The sequence below is a fragment of the Schistocerca cancellata genome, chromosome 4, assembly GCF_023864275.1.
Source record: "Schistocerca cancellata isolate TAMUIC-IGC-003103 chromosome 4, iqSchCanc2.1, whole genome shotgun sequence".
Classification (NCBI taxonomy): domain Eukaryota; kingdom Metazoa; phylum Arthropoda; class Insecta; order Orthoptera; family Acrididae; genus Schistocerca; species Schistocerca cancellata.
This window is the reverse complement of record NC_064629.1, coordinates 198,600,248-198,623,563: the sequence shown is the minus strand read 5'-3', so window position 1 is coordinate 198,623,563 and position 23,316 is coordinate 198,600,248. Positions and strand designations below refer to the sequence as shown.

General features: G+C 47.7%; 1 protein-coding gene across 1 annotated transcript in view; it reads left to right on the top strand.

Annotated features, from left to right (window-relative positions):
• LOC126184613 (dual specificity protein phosphatase MPK-4) overlaps nucleotides 1–23,316 on the top strand; it is a 125,016-nt gene that overhangs the window by 38,971 nt on the left and 62,729 nt on the right. Inside the window, exon 4 of the mRNA XM_049927068.1 lies at nucleotides 13,969–14,065. Coding sequence (XP_049783025.1) covers nucleotides 13,969–14,065 — 97 coding nt within the window. The remainder of the gene's footprint in view (nucleotides 1–13,968; nucleotides 14,066–23,316) is intronic.

The following is a 23,316-nucleotide window of genomic DNA, read 5'->3' as shown; positions in this document are numbered from 1 at the left end:
TGGTGGGGCCACCATGTATTCTGTTGGTTGTAGCCCCCTGACCACACAGGGATCGCTCTGCTGATGCCTGGGCCGTTAACTCCCAACGTATGCCAAGGGGTAGATGCCCATCCCCCTGGGGCATCGGGACTCCCGGCAATGGCCATCCTGCCAGGTGGCCTTTGCTGCGGCTGGGTGGCGCCTGTGGGGTGGCCCCTGGTCAGAGTGGGAGGCATCAGGACGGATGACATGTGATGAAGCGTAGTCCATGATCTCTTGCTGGTGGTGAAGCACTAGCAGTCTCTAAACGTTCACAAGCTCATTTCAGTGCACAGAAGTACGACCCCAAATTGTTTCCCTCCCTGGTCACACCATGGGAGGAACGTCAAGCTAAGGATGGCAGCGGCTCTTCTTTGCCTCGTTACCTTGTATGTTCGAGAGCTGATGGGGAATCTTCCAATACGATGAAGCCTCAGTCTTTGTTGAGCATTAAGAGGACAAGTTTGGGGAGGTGGAGGGCTTGTCCAAAATGAGATTTGGGTCAGTCTCGATCGAAACAGCATCCTCTGCCTAGTCACGGGCATTACTTGCTTGTGACAAGCTGGGGGATGTTTCTGTAACCATCACGCCCCATAAGAGCTTAAATATGGTCCAGGGTATCATATTTCACAGGGACCTTCTTTTGCAGTACATTTCATCCGGCATGTCCACCGGAGTCTGAGGGATAATCAGGTTGCCACCAGTGCCTTCATCTTGGCCTTCGAGGGTGATAAATTGCCCGAGAAGGTCAAGGTGATCGTCTACCACTGTGATGTAAAGCCCTTTACCCCTCCCCCGATGCGGTGCTTTAAGTGCTGGAAGTTCAGCCATATGTCTTCCCACTGTACTTCCAGCATCACATGTCGAGATTGCGGACGTTCATCACATCCCAATACTCCATGTGCCCCACCTCACATCTGTGTCAACTGCGGAGAGCCCCATTTGCCTTGCTCTCCAGACTGCAAGATTCTCCAGAAAGAAAGGAAAATCACAGAGTACAAGACCCTGGACCGACTGACCTACACTGAGGCTAAGAGAAAATTTGAACGCCTGCATCCTGTACATATGACATCTTCCTAACGCCGCCACTACAACAGTTCTGGCACCATCAGCTCCACCAACCTCTCAGAACCGTAAGACTACACCTGCCCCATCGATGGTGGGGGGCGGGGGGGCATTTCCCTCCCAGTTGCTCCTGCACCACCTACTTCGGGAGCAACCCCCCCTCCCACCCCCACCCCCCACCCCCCCTCAACCATCGGGGATGTCCATCCCCACTTCTAATACAGAGAAGCATGAGGCTTCTTTGGCTTCTCTTGCTAGGAAAGGGTCCCTTGGGTCACTCCCTCCCCAGGTTTCTGCTAATGGGAAAGATGACACCCGCCAGTGGATGAAGAGCCCAAAAACATCTGGTTGTAGGGCTTCATGCTCATCCTCAGTCCCGGAGACTGAGCCAGTGAAGTCCTCCCAGCCAGGGAAATACAAGGAGCAGTGAGAGAAATCCAAAAAGAAAACCCCTAAGACCAAGAAAATTGCGGTGGCACCCACAGGCACTGCGTCTGAGGATTGGGTGGATATATTGGCGTCTGCTGAGGACTTGGACCTCGCTAGACCCTCAGACACAATGGTTATAGACTGCTCAGGCAGTAAGTTGGTGGCAGCAGGTGACTCTGAGGTGTATACTATCTCATTGAATGTTCCATGCTTTCCCAGTCTCACGATGATGTCATCCTCCAGTGGAACTGCAACGGTTTTTCCCACCACCTGGCTGAGCTACGGCAGCTGTTAAGCTTTACACCTGCTGTCTGCATTGCCCTCCAGGAAACATGGTTCCCGGCAATGCAGACCCCTGCACTCCATGGCTATAAGGGATATTACAGGAACCATAGCGACTATAATTGAGTGTCAGGTGGAGTTTGCATTTATGTCCTAAACTCAGTCTGTAGTGAACGTGTGCCCCTTCAAACTCCTCTTGGAGCTGTAGCTGTCAGAATAAAGACGATGCAGGAAATAACTGTCTGCAATGTATATCTTCCTCCAGATGGTGCAGTACCCCTGAATGTATTAGCTGCACTGATTGATCAACTCCCTGAACATTTCCTACTTTTGGGAGATTATAACTCCCATAACCCCTTGTGGGGTGGCACTGTGCTTACTGGCTGAGGCAGATATGTCGAAACTTCACTGTCTCAGTTCGACCTCTGCCTCTTAAATACTGGGGCCGCCATACCTTTCACTGTGGCTCATGGTAGTTACTCGGTCATTGATTTATCAATTTGCAGCCCAGGACTTCTCCCATCTATCCGCTGGAGAGCACATGACAATCTGTGTGGTAGTGGCCACTTTCCCAGCTTCCTGTCACTGCCCCAGTAGCAGGCCCACGGACGCCTGCCCAGATGGACTTTAAACAAGGCGGACTGGAAACTTTCACCTCTACTGTCACTCCCCCACACGGTAACATCGATGTGATGGTTGAGTAGGTGACTACAACAATTGTTTCTGCGGCAGAAAACACAATCCCTCGCTCTTTAGGGTGCCCGAGGTGTAAGGCAGTCCCTTGGTGCTCGTCGGAAGTCGCTGAAGCAATTAAGGAGCTTTGATGAGCTCTACAGCGGCATAAGCGTCACCCTTCCCTGGAGCACCTCACAGTCTTTAAACGGCTCCGTGCCCGTGTTCACCAACTTATCAGACGAGAGAAGCAGGAGTGTTGGGAGAGATACGTCTCGACCATTGGGTGCAATACGTAACCTTCCCAAGTCTGGGCGAAGATCAAACGTCTTTTCGGGTACCAGACCCCAACAGGTGTTCACGGTGTTACCATAAATGGCATGTTACCTACCAATGAAAATGCAATTGCCGAGCACTGTGCTGAGCGCTTTGCTCGAGCCTCTGCATCAGAGAATTACCCCCCACCCCTTCGCACTCTCAAATGGCGGCTGGAAGGGAACATCCTTTCATTCACTACACCCACAGTGAATCCTATAACCCCCCATTTACAGAGTGGGAGCTCCTCAGTGCCCTTGCACATTGCCCCGACACAGCTCCTGGGCCTCATCGGATCCACAGCCAGATGATTAATTATCTCTCATCTGACTACAAGCGACATCTCCTCGTCATCTTCAACCAGATCTGGTGCGATGGTGTCTTATCATTGCAATGGCGGGAGAGTACCATCATTCCGGTGCTCAAACCTGGTAAAAACCTGCTTGATGTGGATAGCTGTTGGCCCATCAGCGCCACCAACATTCTTTGTAAGCTGCTGGAATGTATGATATGTTGAAACTTCCTGGCAGATTAAAACTGTTCTGCAAGTTTCGCAGGAGAGCTTCTGTAAAGTTTGGAAGGTAGGAGACGAGATACTGGCAGAAGTAAAGCTGTGAGGACCGGGCGTGAGTCGCGCTTCGGTAGCTCAGATGGTAGAGCACTTGCCCACGAAAGGCAAAGGTCCCGAGTTCAAGTCTCGGTCGGGCACACAGTTTTAATCTGCCAGGAAGTTTCATATCAGCGCACACTCCGCTGCAGAGCGAAAATCTCGTTCTGTATTATATGTTGTCGGTTGTGTTGGGTCCTGGAGTCACGTGGCCTACTGGCTCCATGTCAGGGTGGCTTCTGCCAGGGTCGCTCTATCACTGACAATCTTGTGTCCCTCGAGTCTGCCATCTGAACAGCCTTTTCCAGACGGCAACACCTGGTTGCCATCTTTTATGAACTTACGTAAAGCATACGACATGACCTAGCGACATCATATCCTTGCCATATTGTTTGAGTGGGGTCTCTGGGGCTCGCTCCTGATTTTTATCCAAAACTTCCTGTCGCTCTGTACTTTCCATGTCCAAGTTGGTGCCTCCCATAGTTCCATCCATATCCAGGAGAATTGAGTCCCACAGGGCTCTGTATTGAGTGTCTCTCTATTTTTGGTGGCCATCAACAGTCTAGCAGCAGCTGTCAGGCCCTCCGTCTCACCATCTTTTGTATGCAGACGACTTCTGCATTTTGTACTGCTGCTCCAGTTCTGATGTCGCTGAGCGTCGCCTACAAGGAGCCATCTACATGGCGCAGTCCTGAGCTGTAGCCCACAGCTTCCAGTTTTCAGCCGCAAAGTCGTGTGTCATGCACTTCTATCGGCATCATACCATTCATCTGAACCCAGAACTACTTTTATGACGATCCACTCACTGTAGTGTAGACATATCGACTCTTAGGACTGGTTTTCAATGCTCGATTGACTTGGCTTCCTCATCTTCGTCAGCTGAAGTGGAAGTGCTGGCAGCACTCAATGCCATCCGTTGCCTGAGCAACACCAGTTGGGGTGCAGATCACTCTACGCTGCTGCGGCTCTACAGAGCCCTTGTCCAATCCCGAATTGACTATGGGAGTGTGGTTTATGGTTTGGCAAGCGCCCTCACTGTTGCATTTACTCGACCCTGTGCACCACTGCGGGGCTCAACTAGTGACAGGAGCTTTTAGGGCGAGTCCGGTGACCAGCATACTGGTGGAGGCTGGGGTCCCTCCATTGCAAATCAGACATGCACAACTGCTCGCCAGTTACGTTGCACACATTCATAGTTCTCCTGCGCATCCGAATTACCGTCTCCTTTTCCCGCCCGTGGCAGTCCATATCCCGCATCGACAGCCCAGATCGGGGCTAACGGTTGCGGTTCATGTGCGGTCCCTTCTCTCCTAACTGGAGTCCTTCCCTTTACCACCTCTACTTGTGGTCCATTCACGTACGCCTCCATGGTGTACGCCTCGGCCGCAGCTTTGTCTGGACCTTTCACGTGGCCCTAAGTACTCCTTTAACCCTGCTGCTCTCCGCTATGACTTCCTCTCGATTTGTGACGTGTTCCGGGGCTCTGAAGTGATTTACACCAACGGATCGATGGCTGATGGTCGCGTTGGCTTTGCCTACATTCACGGTGGCCATATTGAACAGCATTCTTTACCCGATGGTTGCAGTGTATTCACTATAGAGCTGGTGGCCATTTCTCGTGCACTTCCATATGCCCTGGGGAGTCTTTTATTTTGTGTACTGACTCCTTGAGCAGCCTGAAAACTATTGACCAGTGCTATCCTTTGGTAGCATCCATCCAGGAGCCCATCAATACCCTGGCATGGTCCAGTCGCTCAGTTCTGTTCGTCTGGACCCCTGGTCAAGTTGGAATCCCAGGAAATGAACTTGCTGACCGGCTGGCCAAACAGGCTACACGGAAACCACTTCTGTAGATGGGCATCCCCGCAACAGACCTGCGTTCATTATTACGCCACAAGATTTTTCAGCTTTGGGAGACGGAATCGCAAAATCTCAGTACGCACAACAAACTGTGAGCCATTAAGGGGACCACGAATGTATGGAAGTCCTCGATGAAGGCCTCTTGCTGGGACTCCATGGTTCTCTGCTGGCTCCGCATAGGCCATGCCTGGGCGATCCACTACTACCTCCTGTACCGTGAATACCCACCTGAGTGTCGGTGTGGTGCCCGGTTGACAGTGGCCCGTATTCTTTTGCTGTGTCCTCCTTTGGCTGCCCTGTGACTTCATCTTCGGTTGCCGGACTCGTTATCGTTGATTTTAGCAGGCAACGCCTCATCGGCTGATTTGGTATTAAGTTTCATTAATGAGGGTGGGTTTTATTATTCGATCTGAGTTTTAGCGCATGTCCTTTGTCCCTCTGTGTCCTTCACCCTAGTGCTTTTGGGGTGGAGGTTTAAATGTGTTGCAGGGTGGTTGGCTTTTCCTTTTTATTTTTGTGGTTGGCCAGCCACTGTAATCTGCTTCCTTGTTTTACTCTCTTCTAACTGTTTCTCGCATCTCTCTATTTTCTTGTCCTTTTGTTTCTTTTAGTGTTCATTGCCTTTCCTTCATTCTTGTGGTCTTTCCTTTCTTTCTGTTTTGTGTTATATGTCTTGTCTGTTTTATTCTCACACTTGTGGTGTAGTTTTATTAGGAACAAGGGGCCGATGACCTCGCAGTTTGGTCTGTATCCCCCTCTTTTAAACCAACCAACATCAGAAAAATCCTCAAACAAATGTTGACCAAAGAACTTGTGACAGAAGCCAACAAGCAATATGTCAAACTTCCTATTATTTCCTTGTAATTAATTCTCTTCTCTGCCAATCTGTGGATTGAAGTCTTCTAAGAGTACTTCTGCATAGTGCTTTCATATTTTTGATACGTCTTTTTCTAGTGGTTCCCAAAATTGTTTGACTTTTTCTGGATTTTTTTAATTGTCCTAGATTGTAGGTGCATTTGCTTTTATGATGGTATAGCCATAGTTTGCTGATGTAAATGAGATGAGTGATATTCACTTTGATGTGGATGTAAAGTTTGTTATAGATTCTGTTATATTCCATTGTGATGTGGATGTAAAATTTGTTATAGATTCTGTTATATTCCGTTTGACCACAAAAGCTGTTCGAAGCATAGTGACTTTCTATTTATTCTTTATGGTCTGTTTACCTTTATAAGTACTGTAGCCCTTCGTTTCAAATATGTTATCATCTCCGTGTCTGCTTTCCTGAAGTGCTAGTGTGAGTATGTTACATCTGTTTAATACATCGATCAATTGTTTAAGTTTTGCAGTCTTTAGTAAAGTATTGATATTCAGTGTGCCTGGCAGATATTTTTTGTTAGGCCATGTGTGGGAAGTTTTAGAGTGCTACGAGTCTTCCTTACATGATGGTCTAGGGTCTTTCATTGTATATATACATGTGAGAGATTTTTTGTTTTGCTCTTAATGCAATTTGTTTTAAATTCTACATTATAATGAAAAAAGCTGTGTACAAATAATTGCATTGTTGTTTTGACTCATAATATCAAAATAAAAATTAGTTTGAGTTAGAGGGGTCAGTAGAGAGTAGCCAATTTGTTACCCTCTTGCCTACTCATTTAGTTTTTAATGCTGATATAATAGTGAAAAGGATCTGTAGAAGGAAGTGGAGTGGAGCACAGTAAATTAACTGCAGGTGCTTAATGAACTGTAAACAGAGGGATTCTCCACAGACGTGCAGAGTTCTCAACTACTTCTTGTGGAGTACTTACTTTTTTTTGTAACAGTTTCCTTCATGGAAACGGCAAACCCTCACATTGATTGTGTGCTGGCATATGCCTTCACCAGCACACCGGTTGACACAAGGAAACATTGTATGGGAGGTGCTGAACTAAGTGTGCCTATGACAAGAGAAGACCAAGACATGATCTCAGGCTACACACCGGGGCAGCATGCATATAGGCCACCACCGCTGACTTGAGTTGTCTCAAACTCTCAATCTCCATACCTCAATATGTTGCACTGTGGTCTAGTATTCCACAGTGATAGTTGCTCCTTGCACCTTAGCTAGCTGTGAGGAAACATTAGTCATTGTATATACACTCCTGGAAATTGAAATAAGAACACCGTGAATTCATTGTCCCAGGAAGGGGAAACTTTATTGACACATTCCTGGGGTCAGATACATCACATGATCACACTGACAGAACCACAGGCACATAGACACAGGCAACAGAGCATGCACAATGTCGGCACTAGTACAGTGTATATCCACCTTTCGCAGCAATGCAGGCTGCTATTCTCCCATGGAGACGATCGTAGAGATGCTGGATGTAGTCCTGTGGAACGGCTTGCCATGCCATTTCCACCTGGCGCCTCAGTCGGACCAGCGTTCGTGCTGGACGTGCAGACCGCGTGAGACGACGCTTCATCCAGTCCCAAACATGCTCAATGGGGGACAGATCCGGAGATCTTGCTGGCCAGGGTAGTTGACTTACACCTTCTAGAGCACGTTGGGTGGCACGGGATACATGCGGACGTGCATTGTCCTGTTGGAACAGCAAGTTCCCTTGCCGGTCTAGGAATGGTAGAACGATGGGTTCGATGACGGTTTGGATGTACCGTGCACTATTCAGTGTCCCCTCGACGATCACCAGTGATGTACGGCCAGTGTAGGAGATCGCTCCCCACACCATGATGCCGGGTGTTGGCCCTGTGTGCCTCGGTCGTATGCAGACCTGATTGTGGCGCTCACCTGCACGGCGCCAAACACGCATACGACCATCATTGGCACCAAGGCAGAAGCGACTCTCATCGCTGAAGACGACACGTCTCCATTCGTCCCTCCATTCACGCCTGTCGCGACACCACTGGAGGCGGGCTGCACGATGTTGGGGCGTGAGCGGAAGACGGCCTAACGGTGTGCGGGACCGTAGCCCAGCTTCATGGAGACGGTTGCGAATGGTCCTCGCCGATACCCCAGGAGCAACAGTGTCCCTAATTTGCTGGGAAGTGGCTGTGCGGTCCCCTACGGCACTGCGTAGGATCCTACGGTCTTGGCGTGCATCCATGCGTCGCTGCGGTCCGGTCCCAGGTCGACGGGCACGTGCACCTTCCGCCGACCACTGGCGACAACATCGATGTACTGTGGAGACCTCACGCCCCACGTGTTGAGCAATTCGGCGGTATGTCCACCCGGCCTCCCGCATGCCCACTATACGCCCTCGCTCGAAGTCCGTCAACTGCACATACGGTTCACGTCCACGCTGTCGCGGCATTCTACCAGTGTTAAAGACTGCGATGGAGCTCCGTATGCCACGGCAAACAGGCTGACACTGACGGCGGCGGTGCACAAATGCTGCGCAGCTAGCGCCATTCGACGGCCAACACCGCGGTTCCTGGTGTGTCCGCTGTGCCGTGCGTGTGATCATTGCCTGTACAGCCCTCTCGCAGTGTCCGGAGCAAGTATGGTGGGTCTGACACACCGGTGTCAATGTGTTCTTTTTTCCATTTCCAGGAGTGTAGTTGTGATATGGATACGGACAAGATTCAAGAATGTTGATTGATTGCTGTTAACCACAGAACTTCAGATTGGACATAATTGAAGTTAAGTACTCAATTGGTTCCTGTAATAAAGTGTATTTTAACCAAGTGTGCATTTTGTGTAGTAGTGAGAGGAAACTGGCCACCCACCTATCATACCATCCTCTCCTCATCCAGCCAGGAGCACAAAACATTACAAGAAAGCATGGCTACAACAGATTGGTATAGAGTTGAAGTGGCATGGAATGATGTACTTCAGAATACTGCTCACTGTGTCCATGACATTTGATAAGTAAGTCACACTTTCCTGCCCAGGTTGTGCTAAGTGGCAAGCACTTCTGAGAAATCAGCATTCAATTGCTGGGTATGTTATGAGCTTAGGAAACCCGGATTTCCTGAGTTGGGGACTACAGAGTGCCTTCAGTCCTTTGGCACTGTAAGCACTGGCCATGCTTCGGCAATCACTGTGTGGCAAGCCAGTGGAACGTTGTCACAGGGAATGGGGATCTTGGCTTAACCGCCCAGATTGCGAATTGAGGAGATGGTAAAAGCCTCAAAAAGTAGTAGTAGAAGAAGAAGAAGAAGAAGAAGAAGAAGAAGAAGCTGTCAGTCTCAAAGTGTGCTACAGACCAATCATATATGTGTGGCTGTTGAGGTGAACAGTCATTACCAGTCAACCTCTGAGGAACCTGCCACACCTCAGTTTTAGAAGGCTTACCTAGACAAGCAGGGCACGGTCCGGGCAGACCTTTTTTCCCTAGCTGCACTTGGGACTAAGATGGAACCCCCAATTTTGTCTCTTTTCAGATCCTAGCGGAATGGGTGTAGCTAGTGGGTGCCAACACCAGCTGAGAGAGCTTGTGTTGCCAGTTCTCCTGATACAAGAGTTAATTCAAAGAGTTTTGTTTCTAGTAACAGAACACGTGCTGCTAGTTAGAATGTGTTTTTAATAGTTAAAAGTGAAGAGGACAGCTTTGTACATACAAAAGGATTTAGAGGGCATTGCTGACACTTCAAAATCTGTGAAGCATTTTTCAAATGGGATACTGTTGGTCAAAATTTGTAGTTCCCAACAAGCAACAAATCTCCAGAAAGGAAAGTTCATCTGGGAATTTGTGATCAAAACAGAACTACTTGACATATTGAACTACAGCAAACATTTAATGTCTTGTTAAAAACTTGTAGATATCCCCAAAGAAGAATTGAAAGATGAGTGGGCCCAAGAAGGCATCACTGACATGCAAAATATAATGAAAATTACTGATGTCGATCTGCTCAAATTGCACTCCTTTATTCTTATATTCAATAGCAGGAAACTTCCAGAGCATATCAAGGCAGGTTTCCTTCATTTACACATGTGATCTTATCTCCCCAACCCAGTGCACTGTTGTAAATGGCAGCACTTTGGGCACATCACTCTAGCATGTAACAGAGAAGCCATTTATGGCAAATGTGGTAAAGCCACCCACAAATGAGTCATTTGTTCATCTCCTCCAAAGTATGTACGAGGGTTGTCCAGAAAGTGATGCACCACATTTTTTTTCTTCAACAATTCTTTATTGAACATAATGAGAATTACACACATGAAAGAATGGTGTTTTATCTACACACCGTATTTTTCCACGTAATCTCCATCCCACTCTGTGGCCTCCTTCCGCCATGAAACAAGGGCATACATGCCCGGTCGGTACCAACCCTTGTCCTGGTGGCAGAGCCAGTGCTTCACTGTGTGAATCACCTCATCATCATCCTCGAAATGTCTTCTCGAGTCATAATGCATCTGTCCCTGTGGATGACATCATCAGCTGGCAGCAACATGTCAGGTGTGACAACCGTGGATGGTTTCCCCGACCGCTGCAAATCATGGAGCTCTGCTGAACCGCCTTCTGACGACGTCACCCTCTGTGCCCAGCGACTACTTCTGTCGACAGCAGATGCTCCACAGACTTTGCACAAGTGTGTGTGAATATTCTCCACAGTTTTCTTTCTCTGCAGTGAGAAATTCAATGACAGGACATTGCTTGTAATGTCCATCACCTACAGATACCATTTTGAAATTGTCCTGCAGCTACGCTATCTATCAGAAGTGACGGAAACTTGGCGTGCTCACTCAGGAGACTTCAAATAATACACACATAATGTTTTGCATTCGTAGCATTGTTTTCAACTGAGGAAAAAAATGCGGTGCAATACTTTCTGGGCAACCCGTGTAAACTGCTCTGGGATCATCCTGTCTGGAGTAAGGACTGCTGCTTCTGTCTTGAAGAAAGGAAGGCAGGAACTGATAACAATCAAGTGTTACCAGTATGGTCAGGCAAAAATGATCTTTAAGTCCATGCAGCCTCCCACAGTCACTACTTCTTTCACTTCAGTTCTTAAAAAGCCTATTCTGAAAGCTCATACCTCTACACAAATGGTGGTTGATAATGTCAAAGCATTTGTAAAAGTGCTGTTTTTGTGGAGCCCATAGCTGTCCCCAGAATATCAGAAAAGACCATGGTTGCCAACATGGCAGAGCTTCAGGCACGTTAAATGGCAAGCTCCAGTAAACAGACCAGCACTGTCACTATCATTGCCTCAGTCATTCCTACAAAACCTTCTTTGGCAGACAAGCGTCAGAAGAAGCCAGGTTCTATACCATCAGATCATACAGACCTCATTCTATTTGACGGTTCTCATGTTTCAGAGCCAGTGAAATATGAATGCCTGTGGCAACCATCTCACCCCATGACAGCCTCCACCCATTGCAGGCAGTGGAGAAACTGAAACTCGTAGCACAAGAACACCCCCTGTGCTTCTGTATGCAAGAAACATGTTTTAAAGCTACTGAGGCCCCTGTGCTATGGGACTATACCCCCGATCCCAAGGATGACCTGACTGGGGAAAGGGACAAAGGAGTGTTCACTGTGTTTGTCAATAACACACACCACTCCTCTAGTCTCTCTCTCGTTACTGAGCAGTTACCATTGAAGTTCATTTGGGTCAACAGATTACTCTCTGCTCTCTGTATTTACCAGCACAGGGGGCAATAGATTCTGAGGCTCTCAGAGATCTTATACAACAACTCCCATTTCTCCTACTGGGAAACTGCAATGCCCATAATGTATTTTTAGAGCTCAAGATCTATAGTGTCTCATGATGTCACAAGAGCTTTGCATCCTCAACACAGGCAATCCTACTTATTTCAACGCTGCTACTGGGTACCCTTAGCTGAAGACCTCTCATTCTCCTCCCCAGTCCTCGCGGATTCGGCCCAGTGGGAAGTCGGTGATGACCTTCATTTGAGTGGCCTCTTCCAACATTAGATTCACTTATCGAATGAAGCAATTCTTGAAAGGACATCACCATGATGGTTGATCAGCAGAGCTATCTACACACTGTTTTGCCAGGTGGCTGTGTTTGGACACAAAGGCAGCATCCAAGAATGGGTGGACCACATCACATCAGTGATCCACCATGTCACTAATTTATCCATCCCAAATTCCTCAGGTCATCTTTGGAGTCAACCTGTACCTCGGTGGACCAATGAGTGCCACTCAACAATCTGCATCAGACACATGGCTTTGTGATGATTTAAATGCTGCCCAATGGCAGAAAACCACACAGCCTTTCGATTAGTATAAGCCAGGGCTCGACACATGATCAAGGAGGGCAAGAAAAGGTCATGAAAAGTATTCCTGAAATCTCTCAACTGCTCAAATTGTTTTATGAAAATATGGAAGCCGTCGGGAGGAATTTTGGTAAACGCTGTCAGTTACCTGTAGCAGTGGTGCTAAAACAGGGGTTGTCTCCAAACAGTTCCCAAATATATTGCCCAGACAATGGCATAGCATTTTGTGGTGATTACTCCCACTGCCAGCCAAGCTCCTGTGTTCCACTGTTCCCATGCCACCTTGGAGAGGAGTGAGTTGGACTTCAGGTCCAAGAATTCTTAGTCCTACAACTGCCTATTCTCCATGTAGAACTTGGATTCATCACAGTTGGAGGCTTGTGATACTTCATCCGGTCACGACAAAATCCGATGTAGTATGCTGCAGATCTTGAAAATGGCATCAAAGGAATACACTGTTTTTATTTGATATGGCAAACAGGCCAGTTTCTCAACTTACGGATGGAGGCAATTCTGATACCCCTCCTCAAACCAGCTCCATGTGTGCCATCCCCCCTACATGCTATCACCTCACTGTTGAGGTACAGAATCGTGCATCAATGGGAAGTCTAGTGCCTGGAAGTGGCAGACAGTAAGCTGCATCTAGTGAAGTCTACAACGCCGACTTCCAGCCGTGAAGATGGGATGAGGTCCTTCTCACCTGTCTCCACATAGGACACAGCCCTGTGACTAGTGAGAGGATAGAAGGCTTCCAATGCGTGATGTTAGGAGCATACAGACCCTGACGCACCACATTTCAGTAGACTGTGTTTTATATTCAGACAAGAGGGCAGCAGCTCATTTGCTGATGCATTTGCCATCTGTTTTAATTGAAAAGAAAAAAGATGCTACTACTTTTAAAGTTTTGTGAAATGTCTGAATTGTCCCCTAAAATTTTAGTTAGAAGTTTTTTAATGTATTATCAGGGTGGCTGGCTTATCCATGTTTGTTGTAAGTGATCAGCCAGTCACATATCCATGTATAATTATTTGAGCTTTCCTCTTATCTTTCTTCTGTTTTAATTGGCAGTTTTCAAACATCTGCCCACATTTATGCTGTCTTAATACATGTGACCTAGTGTGAAATGTCCAGTGATTGTGAATGAGAATGAAAGAGAATGCTTCTTTTTGTGTAAGACTTCTTAGTATTATGACACTTCAAGCAAATTTTTTCCTATTAATGTTTGTAAGGATACTAATGACCTCACTGTTGAGCACCGGCCATTGTTCCTACCAGAGGTGACAGCTCTGTGTAGCGAATTACACACATGTATACCCACAAATGACATAGAAAATTAATAATGTATTCTTCCTGCTTTACTGGACGTGCACAATAAGTAACATATTGTTATTTGCTGTCTTTCCTGGTGTTGCAGTTTTAATGGCAGCATTGAGTTTCTTCCTTATCATCTTTTCAGATATAAATATTTATCTGTATTAATAATTTATTTCTTATATGTCATTGGATTTACTAAACTATGTGCTTATTTCAGTTACAGACAACCCCCGTGAAGATCTTTTGAGTTATTTTGAGGATACATTTGAATTTATTAAGGCTGGACAAGAGGATGGTGCAGTACTTGTTCATTGGTGAGTGTGCGCTGTTATGTGCTTCAGTATTTTCTTATTTTCAGAATTCTTTGAGGGTGTATTTACTGGGATGGTTAGGACAAGTGAGAAGATGTTCCATATCCAGAGGTTTGCCACAATCACATCTGTTATCGTGAGCATCTATAATGTCCCACTTGATCAGTTTTGTTTTCACTAGTACTCTGCTCATTCTGATGCTGTTCATGTTTGTCCAAATCTTCAAGCTCAAGCTCTTGTCGCTGGGTACCTTCTGTAGTGCCAGGCAGTCATTTTAAAACTCGTTGAGTTCTTTGTTCATGAATCTCTTGTGGGATTTAAGTCTCCAAGGTTCACAGGTATCTCCAAATGGTGTGTCATTCATTGAGATTATGCTTAAACTTCTCAGTAAGTTTGTAACCATATTTTCAGGAGTTGAGATTCATAAGTCCGGCTGCTTTTAATAGGTTATTTAGCAACGTGTGTTTCATGCAACCAGTTATTAGCTGACATGTTTAATATGATCTTTTTGGCATGTACAGATCTCGACCACACCAGGCAAGCATATTCTGCGCTATGGAGAACTACTGTGCCTGGGCTGGGATTCGTAGTCCCTTTGGTCTAGGTCCCCATTTGCTGTTAGCCAGTTTTCTCAGTAAGTAAATTTTTGCTGCAACTTTGAAGGGTCTTCTCACTGTGATGTTTGTACATCAGAGGTTAGTGGCAGCAGTGAGTTCCTTCGATGTCATCTTTTCAGATATAAATATTTATTTGCATTGTACCCAGGTATGATGGCTTATCTGTGTGTTCCAGGATGATGTCATTTCATGTTAGAGTCAGCTTTCAATTTGCTTGTTTTGAGCGAAGGTCTAAGACCCTGATTTGTGTCTTTGCAGCATTAGATTTAAGGGTGTTTTGTGGTAGTATACTGACGTGATGCTTAGAGCACATTCTGGGTTTTCTTCTACCACCCCAAAAATCTTCCATTTAGCTGTGATGACCAGATCGTCGGCATAAGGGAAGTGGGTCGTGTAACTTGGTGTCAGTTGGTCATTGGTATACAGGCTGAATCAGAGAGGGCCCTGGACACATGCTTCGTAAGCCCTTTCTTCTGTTGTTGCCATTAGCTCTTTCTGCTCTCCAGTGTGACATAGAATATTCTATTTTTGCAGGAGTGATTCAGTGAATTTTACAAGCTGGTAAATCTTTGTTTGTCTCATAGTTCTGTCATGAGCAACCTGTGGTTCACTATGTTAGCTTTCATCAACCAAGTCGTCTTATTATTTGTTTATTTTTCATATCCTTCCTCTATGTGTTCAGTAAGAGATAAGATTTGGCTGCTGCGATATTTTTCTAGTCTGAAACCAGCCTGTTGGCAGATGATCCTTGGGTCCTTGATGCCTGCTGTGCAGTTCAGTATCAGTCAGTCATACATTATCTCCCTCCCCCCTCCCCCTCTGCCTCTCCCCCTTCCCCCTGCCTCTCCCCCTCCCCCTCTCTCCCTCTGCCTCTCCCCCTCCCCCTCTCTCCCTCTGCCTCTCCCCCTCCCCCTCTCTCCCTCTGCCTCTCCCCCTCCCCCTCTCTCCCTCTGCCTCTCCCCCTCCCCCTCTCTCCCTCTGCCTCTCCCCCTCCCCCTCTCTCCCTCTGCCTCTCCCCCTCCCCCTCTCTCCCTCTGCCTCTCCCCCTCTGCCTCCTCCCTCTGCCTCTCCCCCTCTGCCTCTCCCCCTCTGCCCCTCCCCCTCTGCCCCTCCCCCTCTGCCCCTCCCCCTCTGCCCCTCCCCCTCTGCCCCTCCCCCTCTGCCCCTCCCCCTCTGCCCCTCCCCCTCTGCCCCTCCCCCTCTGCCCCTCCCCCTCTGCCCCTCCCCATCTGCCTCCCCCCTCCCCATCTGCCACTCCCCCTCCCCATCTGCCACTCCCTCTCCCCATCTGCCACTCCCCCTCCCCATCTGCCACTCCCCCTCCCCATCTGCCTCTCCCCCTCCCACACTCCTCCATCCGCCACTTCTCCCTCCCCCACTCCTCCCTCCCCCCTCCTCCCTGACCCACTACACCCTGCCCCACTACTCCCTCCCCCCTCCTCCCTGACCCACTACACCCTGCCCCACTACACCCTGCCCCACTACTCCCTCCCCCTCTCCCTCCCCCTCCCCCTCCCCCTCTCCCCCCTCTCCCTCCCCCTCTCCCTCCCGCTCTACCTCCCCCTCTCCCTCCCCCTCTCCCTCCCCCCTCTCCCTCCCCCTCTCCCTCACCCCTCTCCCTCCCCCTCTCCCTCCCCCCTCTCCCTCCCCCTCTCCCTCCCCCTCTCCCTCCCCCTCTCCCTCCCCCCTCTCCCTCCCCCTCTCCCTCCCCCCTCTCCCTCCCCCTCTCCCTCCCCCCTCTCCCTCGCCCTATCCCTCCCCCTATTCCTCGCCCTCCCCCTCGCCCTCTACCTATCCCTCTACCTCCCCCTATCCCTCTGCCTCCCCCTATCCCTCTCCCTCCCTCTCCCTCCCCCACCCCCCTCTCCCTCCCCCACCCCCCTCTCCCTCACCCACCCCCCTCTCCCTCCCCCACCCCCTCTCCCTCCCCACCCCCCTCTCCCTCCCCCACCCCCCTCTCCCTCCCCCACCCCCCTCTCCCTCCCCCACCCCCTCTCCCTCCCCCACCCCCTCTCCCTCTCCCCCCTGTCGCTCTCCCCCCTGTCGCTCTCCCCCCTGCCGCTCTCCCCCCTGTCGCTCTCCCCCCTGCCGCTCTCCCCCCTGCCGCTCTCCCCCCTGTCGCTCTCCCCCCTGTCCTTCTCTTCCTCTCCCCACCCCCTCTCCGCTCTCCCACCCCGCTCTCCCCCCCCTCCCATTCCCCCTCTCCCCAACGACCCTTCTCCCCTCCCCCCTCTCCCCACCCACCCTTCTCCCCTCCCCCCTCTCCCCACCCACCCTTCTCCCCTCCCCCCTCTCCCCACCCACCCTTCTCCCCCTCCCCCTCTCCCAACCCCTCTCCTACCTGGAGGCTAAACGGATATATGAACTGTTGCACCCCATTCGCTTGACATCTTCATGTGCTGCTGCTACATTGTCACCCGCACTGGCAACAGTAGTCCCCACGTCTCTGCCTCGTACAGTGGCCCCTCCAGGGTGCCTGAATACATCTGCTCCCTTGGTGGTTTGGGGGCACCTCTTCTTCTGTTGCTCCCAAAGCACATACTTTGAGAGCAATACCCCTCCCAAATGCCAGGGACATCGGTCCCCTCACCCCATCTGGAGAAGGAACAGATCCTCTGGCTCATATCCCTTGGGACTCTATTCCGAAGTCTCCCCCTGTGCAAAAGTGGACCAGCCAGTGGCTGAAGGATCCACAAGCTGCTGGTCGAAGGGCTTCATGGTCTTCATCTGTACCTGAAGCTACGTCCGAGAAGCCCTCCAGGCAAACCCAGAAAGAGCAGTAAGGGGGCAGACAGTCCAAGAAGAAGATTGGTAAGAAACTTGGAACTCCAGTGACCCCCATGCCACCACTCCTTAACAGTTCCACATCCGAGGAAAGTGGAGATTCTAGCATCTCCCAAGGACATAGATCCTGCCAATGCTTCAAACGCAGTGGTCCTGGATATCAGCACCCGACTGGTGGTGGCAGGTGACCCTGAGGCAAAAGCTACCTCCTTGGTCCCTTCCTGCCTTCTCAGACGACAGCCAGTGTCATCCTCCAGTGGAATTGCAGTGGTTTTTTTCTCCCACCTGGCTGAGTTACGACACCTGTTACACATTACACCTGCTTTTTGCATTGCTGTTCGGGAAACCTTGATTCCGGAAATGCAGATCTTGTCACGTTCTTTGGGATAAAAAAAAAGCTAGCTGGATTTCATTCACTAGTTCTTTTAACAGTTCCACCCCTTCCTCTGTCATGTGGGCCAATTTATGGCGGCTCTCTGGGACCAAGGTCCATTTGCCAATTTCCGGCATGACAGTAGCAGAAGGTCATTGACATATGCCTGCATGGTCCATGCCTCGGCCATAGCATTGTGTGGACCTATCCCAAGGCCCAAAATGCTCACTTCCACCTGAGGCCTCCCACCAGCAATTTTTCTCTATTCTCAACGAGTTCTGGGGCTCAAAAATAGTCTTCTCTGATGGCTCAATGGTCGACTGTCATGTTGGCTTTGCTTATGCTCACATTGGACATACTGAACAGCACTCCTTGCCAGATGGCTGCAGTGTTTTCACTGCAGATTGGTAGCCATCACATGAGCTGTTTAGCATATTCGCTCCTGCGCAGGTGAGTTCTTCGTCATCTGTAGTGACTTCTTAAGCAGCCTACAAGCTCTCGACCAGTTCTTCCCTCTCCATACTTATGTAATAACTATCCAGGAGCCTCTTTATGCCCTCGGAAACAGTGTACATTCAGTGGCCTTCATTTGGAGCCCAGGACATGTTTAGATCCTGGGCAGTGAACTTGCTGACAGGCTGGCTAAACAAGCTACCAGTAAACCAACTCTGGAGATCAGCCCACCGGAGACTTATCGCCAATCGGTCTTATACTGTAATGTTTTCGGGATCTGGGATGGTGAATGGCGCACTCTCAATGCACCAAATAAACTACCTTTTGTCATGCAGACGAATGTGTGGTGCTAATCTGTGCAAGCCACTCGCAGGGACTCAGTTGTCCTATGCCAGCTCTGCAATGGCCATACTAAGCTGACTCGTGGTCGCCTCTGCTGTTGCAAGAACCTGCCTCAGTGTTGGTATGGTTCCCAATTGTCTGTCGTCCACATCTTGTTGGACTGCCCAACTTTAGCCACTCTGCAGTGGATTTTTAACCTTCCTGTCATACTGCCTAATGTGTTGGGAGACAATGCCTCAATAGCTGATATAGTTTTACATTTTATTCATGAGGCGGGGTTTTTATCACACAATCTAATGATAGGCATCTGGCCTTCTCTCCCAGACCTCTGCCCTATCTCCATTTTAACTCTTCCTCACTCTCTCTGTGCAGTTTGTTCACATTGGTATTAGTCTTTTCCCTCTGTGTTCCTCTGGCCTTGTCTTTTATGCTGGAGATTTTAGTGTTTTGCAGAGTGGCTGGCTCATTCGTTTTTCTTCTTGTGTTCAGCCAGCCCAGGCTATGTGCTATGCTCTTTTAATACCTTCTCCCGTGTTTTTCCTTTTGATACTTATTCTCCCCTTTTTTCTTACCTCTTTCATTTTCTCTTTCAGCATGTTTCCAAGTTAGTTTTCCGCCATTTTTACTTCTCAGACTTGTTTGGGGAATGCTTTTACTCTGCAACCTGTTTGAATGTGAAAAAAAGGGCTGATGACCCTGTAGTTCGGTCCCTCTCTCTCCAATCCAGCCAACAAAACAAGCTTCCTGTGTGTTTTTCTGTTATAGAAATTCTGTAGTAATGTCAGGCTTGAGCCTCTCTCCAAAGATCTTGTGTATAGACACTGAGGTGAATGTGCTGCATTCAGTTATTAATAGGTCAGTGTTGTTGCATTCAGTTTTGTTCATTGATGCTATGGCAGTATCAGGTTTTGTGGAGATTGCACTACCATATTTAGGGTGTAAAGTTTCTATACTTTAATGCATTCCCCCTATGTGTGGTTTTACTTCACCTTTGCCTTGGTGCGTTTCTAGCATGCACAGTATATCCCATTCATGTGTGTGGCAAAGTTTTGACAGTTTTACTTATTTATTTTTGGTGATTCCTTTGACTTTTATGCATTCAGTGATCAAGGTTGGCAGTGACAAGTGCCATTTCTCTCTCTCATTTCACTTCGTTTTCCAGATGTGGAAGAAGTGGGTGTTGCTTTAAATTGCAATCTTTCCAGGGGATGCAGACACCCTCTACTTGGAGAAAGCACACATGGAGGCTCCATCCTTGTCCCCCCGTGTCTCAGTGTAAGTAATAACAAGAAACGCAAGGCTATGTATATACAAGGTTTTTTTTTAAGAAGAAAAGAGTGAGAATTACAAGTGGACCAGGAAACACTGATCTAGAGAACCGTGAAGGACTGTTGTTGTTGTTGTTGTTGTGGTCTTCAGTCCTGAGACTGGTTTGATGCAGCTCTCCATGCTACTCTATCCTGTGCAAGCTTCATCATCTCCCAGTCCTTACTGCAACCTACGTCCTTCTGAATCTGCTTAGTGTATTCATCTCTTGGTCTCCCTCTACGATTTTTACCCTCCACGCTGCCTTCCAATGCTAAATTTGTGATCCCTTGATGCCCGAGAACATGTCCTACCAACCGGTCCGTTCTTCTCGTCAAGTTGTGCCACAAACTCCTCTTCTCCCCAATTCTATTCAATTCCTCCTCATTAGTTATGTGATCTACCCATCTAATCTTCAGCATTCTTCTGTAGCACCACATTTCGAAAGCTTCTATTCTCTTCTTGTCCAAACTATTTATCGTCCATGTTTCACTTCCATACATGGCTACACTCCATACAAATACTTTCGGAAACGACTTCCTGACACTTAAATCTATACTTGATGTTAACAAATTTCTCTTCTTCAGAAATGCTTTCCTTGCCATTGCCAGTCTACATTTTATATCCTCTCTACCACCACCATCATCAGTTATTTTGCTCCCCAAATAGCAAAACTCCTTTACTACTTTAAGTGTCTCATTTCCTAATCTAATTGCCTGAGCATCACCCGAGTTAATTCGACTACATTCCATTATCCTCATTTTGCTTTTGTTGATGTTCATCTTATATCCTCCTTTCAAGACACTGTCCATTCCGTTCAACTGCTCTTCCAAGTCCTTTGCTGTCTCTGACAGAATTGCAATGTCATCGGCGAACCTCAAAGTTTTTATTTCTTCTCCATGGATTTTAATACCTACTCTGAACTTTTCTTTTGTTTCCTTTATTGCTTGCCCAATGTACAGATTGAATAACATCGGGGATAGGCTACAACCCTGTCTCACTCCCTTCTCAACTACTGCTTCCCTTTCATAACCCTCAACTCTTATAACTGCCATCTGGTTTCTGTACAAATTATAAATAGCCTTTCGCTCCCTGTATTTTACCCCTGCCACCTTTAGAATTTGAAAGAGAGTATTCCAGTCAACATTGTCAAACGCTTTCTCTAAGTCTACAAATGGTAGAAAGTAGGTTTGCCTTTCCTTAATCTTTCCTCTGAGATAAGTCATAAGGTCAAGGTTGCTTAAAAAATTGCCAGATTGCTGTAAAAAAAAAAAAAAAAAAAAAAAAAAAAAAACTGTAGGCATAACAATTAGTGTGTGTACACCGATGAGGTAGAAAGTTTGTGGTGCAAGTCTGCGACTGGACTATTGGCCTGACTCAGGTAGAGAGCAGCCTTTCTATTTGCCACAACACTGGGCAGGAGATGGGTGGCAGGCGCCTCTCCCTGGCTGCCTTTTATCCCCTGAAAGTATCCCCAGTACTCATTTTGACAGTAGGTTGAGCGAACCTGAGGCCATTCTGGAGGGACTGGAATGAGGGAAAATCCCTGCCCGTATCCAGGATTGAACCTGAGATCTCCAGTGCCCGAGTCTAGTGTTCTACTCACTAGATCACGACAGCCATGTCCACTGATATAGCTATGTAAATTTATGTTAGGTATGGTATGACTTAAAACAATTCATAATTATATAAATACAATACTGGAAAGTCCTGGGTGGGATACAATGATGGATGGAGTAACAGTAACCACTTATTGTATAGTTTAGTTGTTGACAGGCACATACACCAGGGTGAAATTTCCCACAGGTGGCTCATGACTCTTTTGTGAGTATGTGTGTGATAAGCAAAGGCCCTCAAACTATTGCAGCACCTGTTTCCTTCCCTGTGGTGCAGTCTGTCATTTGTTGACTATCCTTCCTTCCTGTACTCTTTTTCTAATGGTAACAGCCTTTGATGTCAACGTCACTATTCCCTAGGTTTGGCTTTCCTTTCTTGGAATATTTATTCATTTACTTTATATCATCTTTTGGATGAAGTAATTTTTGGCCCCATTCTGGGTTGACCTTCATTTTCCAAATTTTTTTTCTATAGTGTGGACGGACTGGGGAAGAACTCTGTAAACGGCACCTACTGCGCGTGCTCTGATTTGCACTTTCAAGCCAATGGTGCAGCCAGTGTGAAGTAGTGGTTTTGTTATGTACCCATTCAGTTGAGCATCCTGACAACACTGACATCACACTGCATGAGCTGGTAGCTCCCCACACATGCCAAGAAGTGGGTTCCCTTCCTACTGCGGCAGTGGCTATTATGCCAGATGACCCTTGCTGTGGCTGGATGACTCCTGTGGGGAGAACCCTTGAGCAGAGTAGCTGGCATAAGGCAGATGTTTTGTATATGAAACATTAAATTACACCAAAACAATGGCTGTTCTTATGTGGCCGTCTCATCAGACAGGCATAGAAATTCAGTAGATGTAACCCTTCTACTTTTCCTACTCTGGGTACCCTTAAGGAAGAGGGGCAAACCAGACATCTGGAAGCAATAGAATGTATCCAATACTTAGTGTGTACTGGAACTGGTGGGGATACTTTTACTACAACAAAGCCATTAATTTTTATGGTGCATATTGAAGATAAATTTGTTGAAGTGAGAGTCACTGAGGACAATGCGCAATGGATCACTCTTGATTAGAGCCTCCTCTGTGTCGCAGTCTTCCGTTGTTCTGGCATATCAATGTCTGGGTGACATACAAGTGACCATTGTCCCCCACAAAACTTTGAATATTGTCTAAGGGATTATCTTCCACAAGGACCTTATGCCCCAAGCAGGTGCAGAGCTATGGGCCAATCTTAAGTGGTGAGGCATACATTTTATCGGGCACATCTGAAAAGGTTCTAGGATAAGCGAACAGGAACAGGAGCCTTTATCTCAGCCTTTGAATGGAATTTCTTCATGGAAAAAGTTAGTCATGGTGTAAAGGTGTGAAGTGAAACCTTATGTCCGATCACTCGTGAGGTGCTTTCGATGCTTACACTTTGGTTGTATGTCATGCCACTGCAGGGTGGACTCAAAATTCAGCAACTGTGAATGATCACTCCACAAAGGTAATTCTTGTGAACAACCACCTTCATGTGTCAGTTGCACCGAACACTGTCCTCCATGTTCACCAGTTTTCTGAGTCTTCGAGGGAAAAAAAAAGAAAATACAAGAATATAAATCTATTGACCCCATCATATATTGAGGCACAAAAAAATATGAATGCTCGCATCTTGTTGATTATGACCAATTATGCAAAAGTCACAGCTATCACTCCAACTATTTTATTTTTTTCCCAAATCAGTTCACCTACCATCCTCCCCTCTTGTGGAGCTAAAGACGTT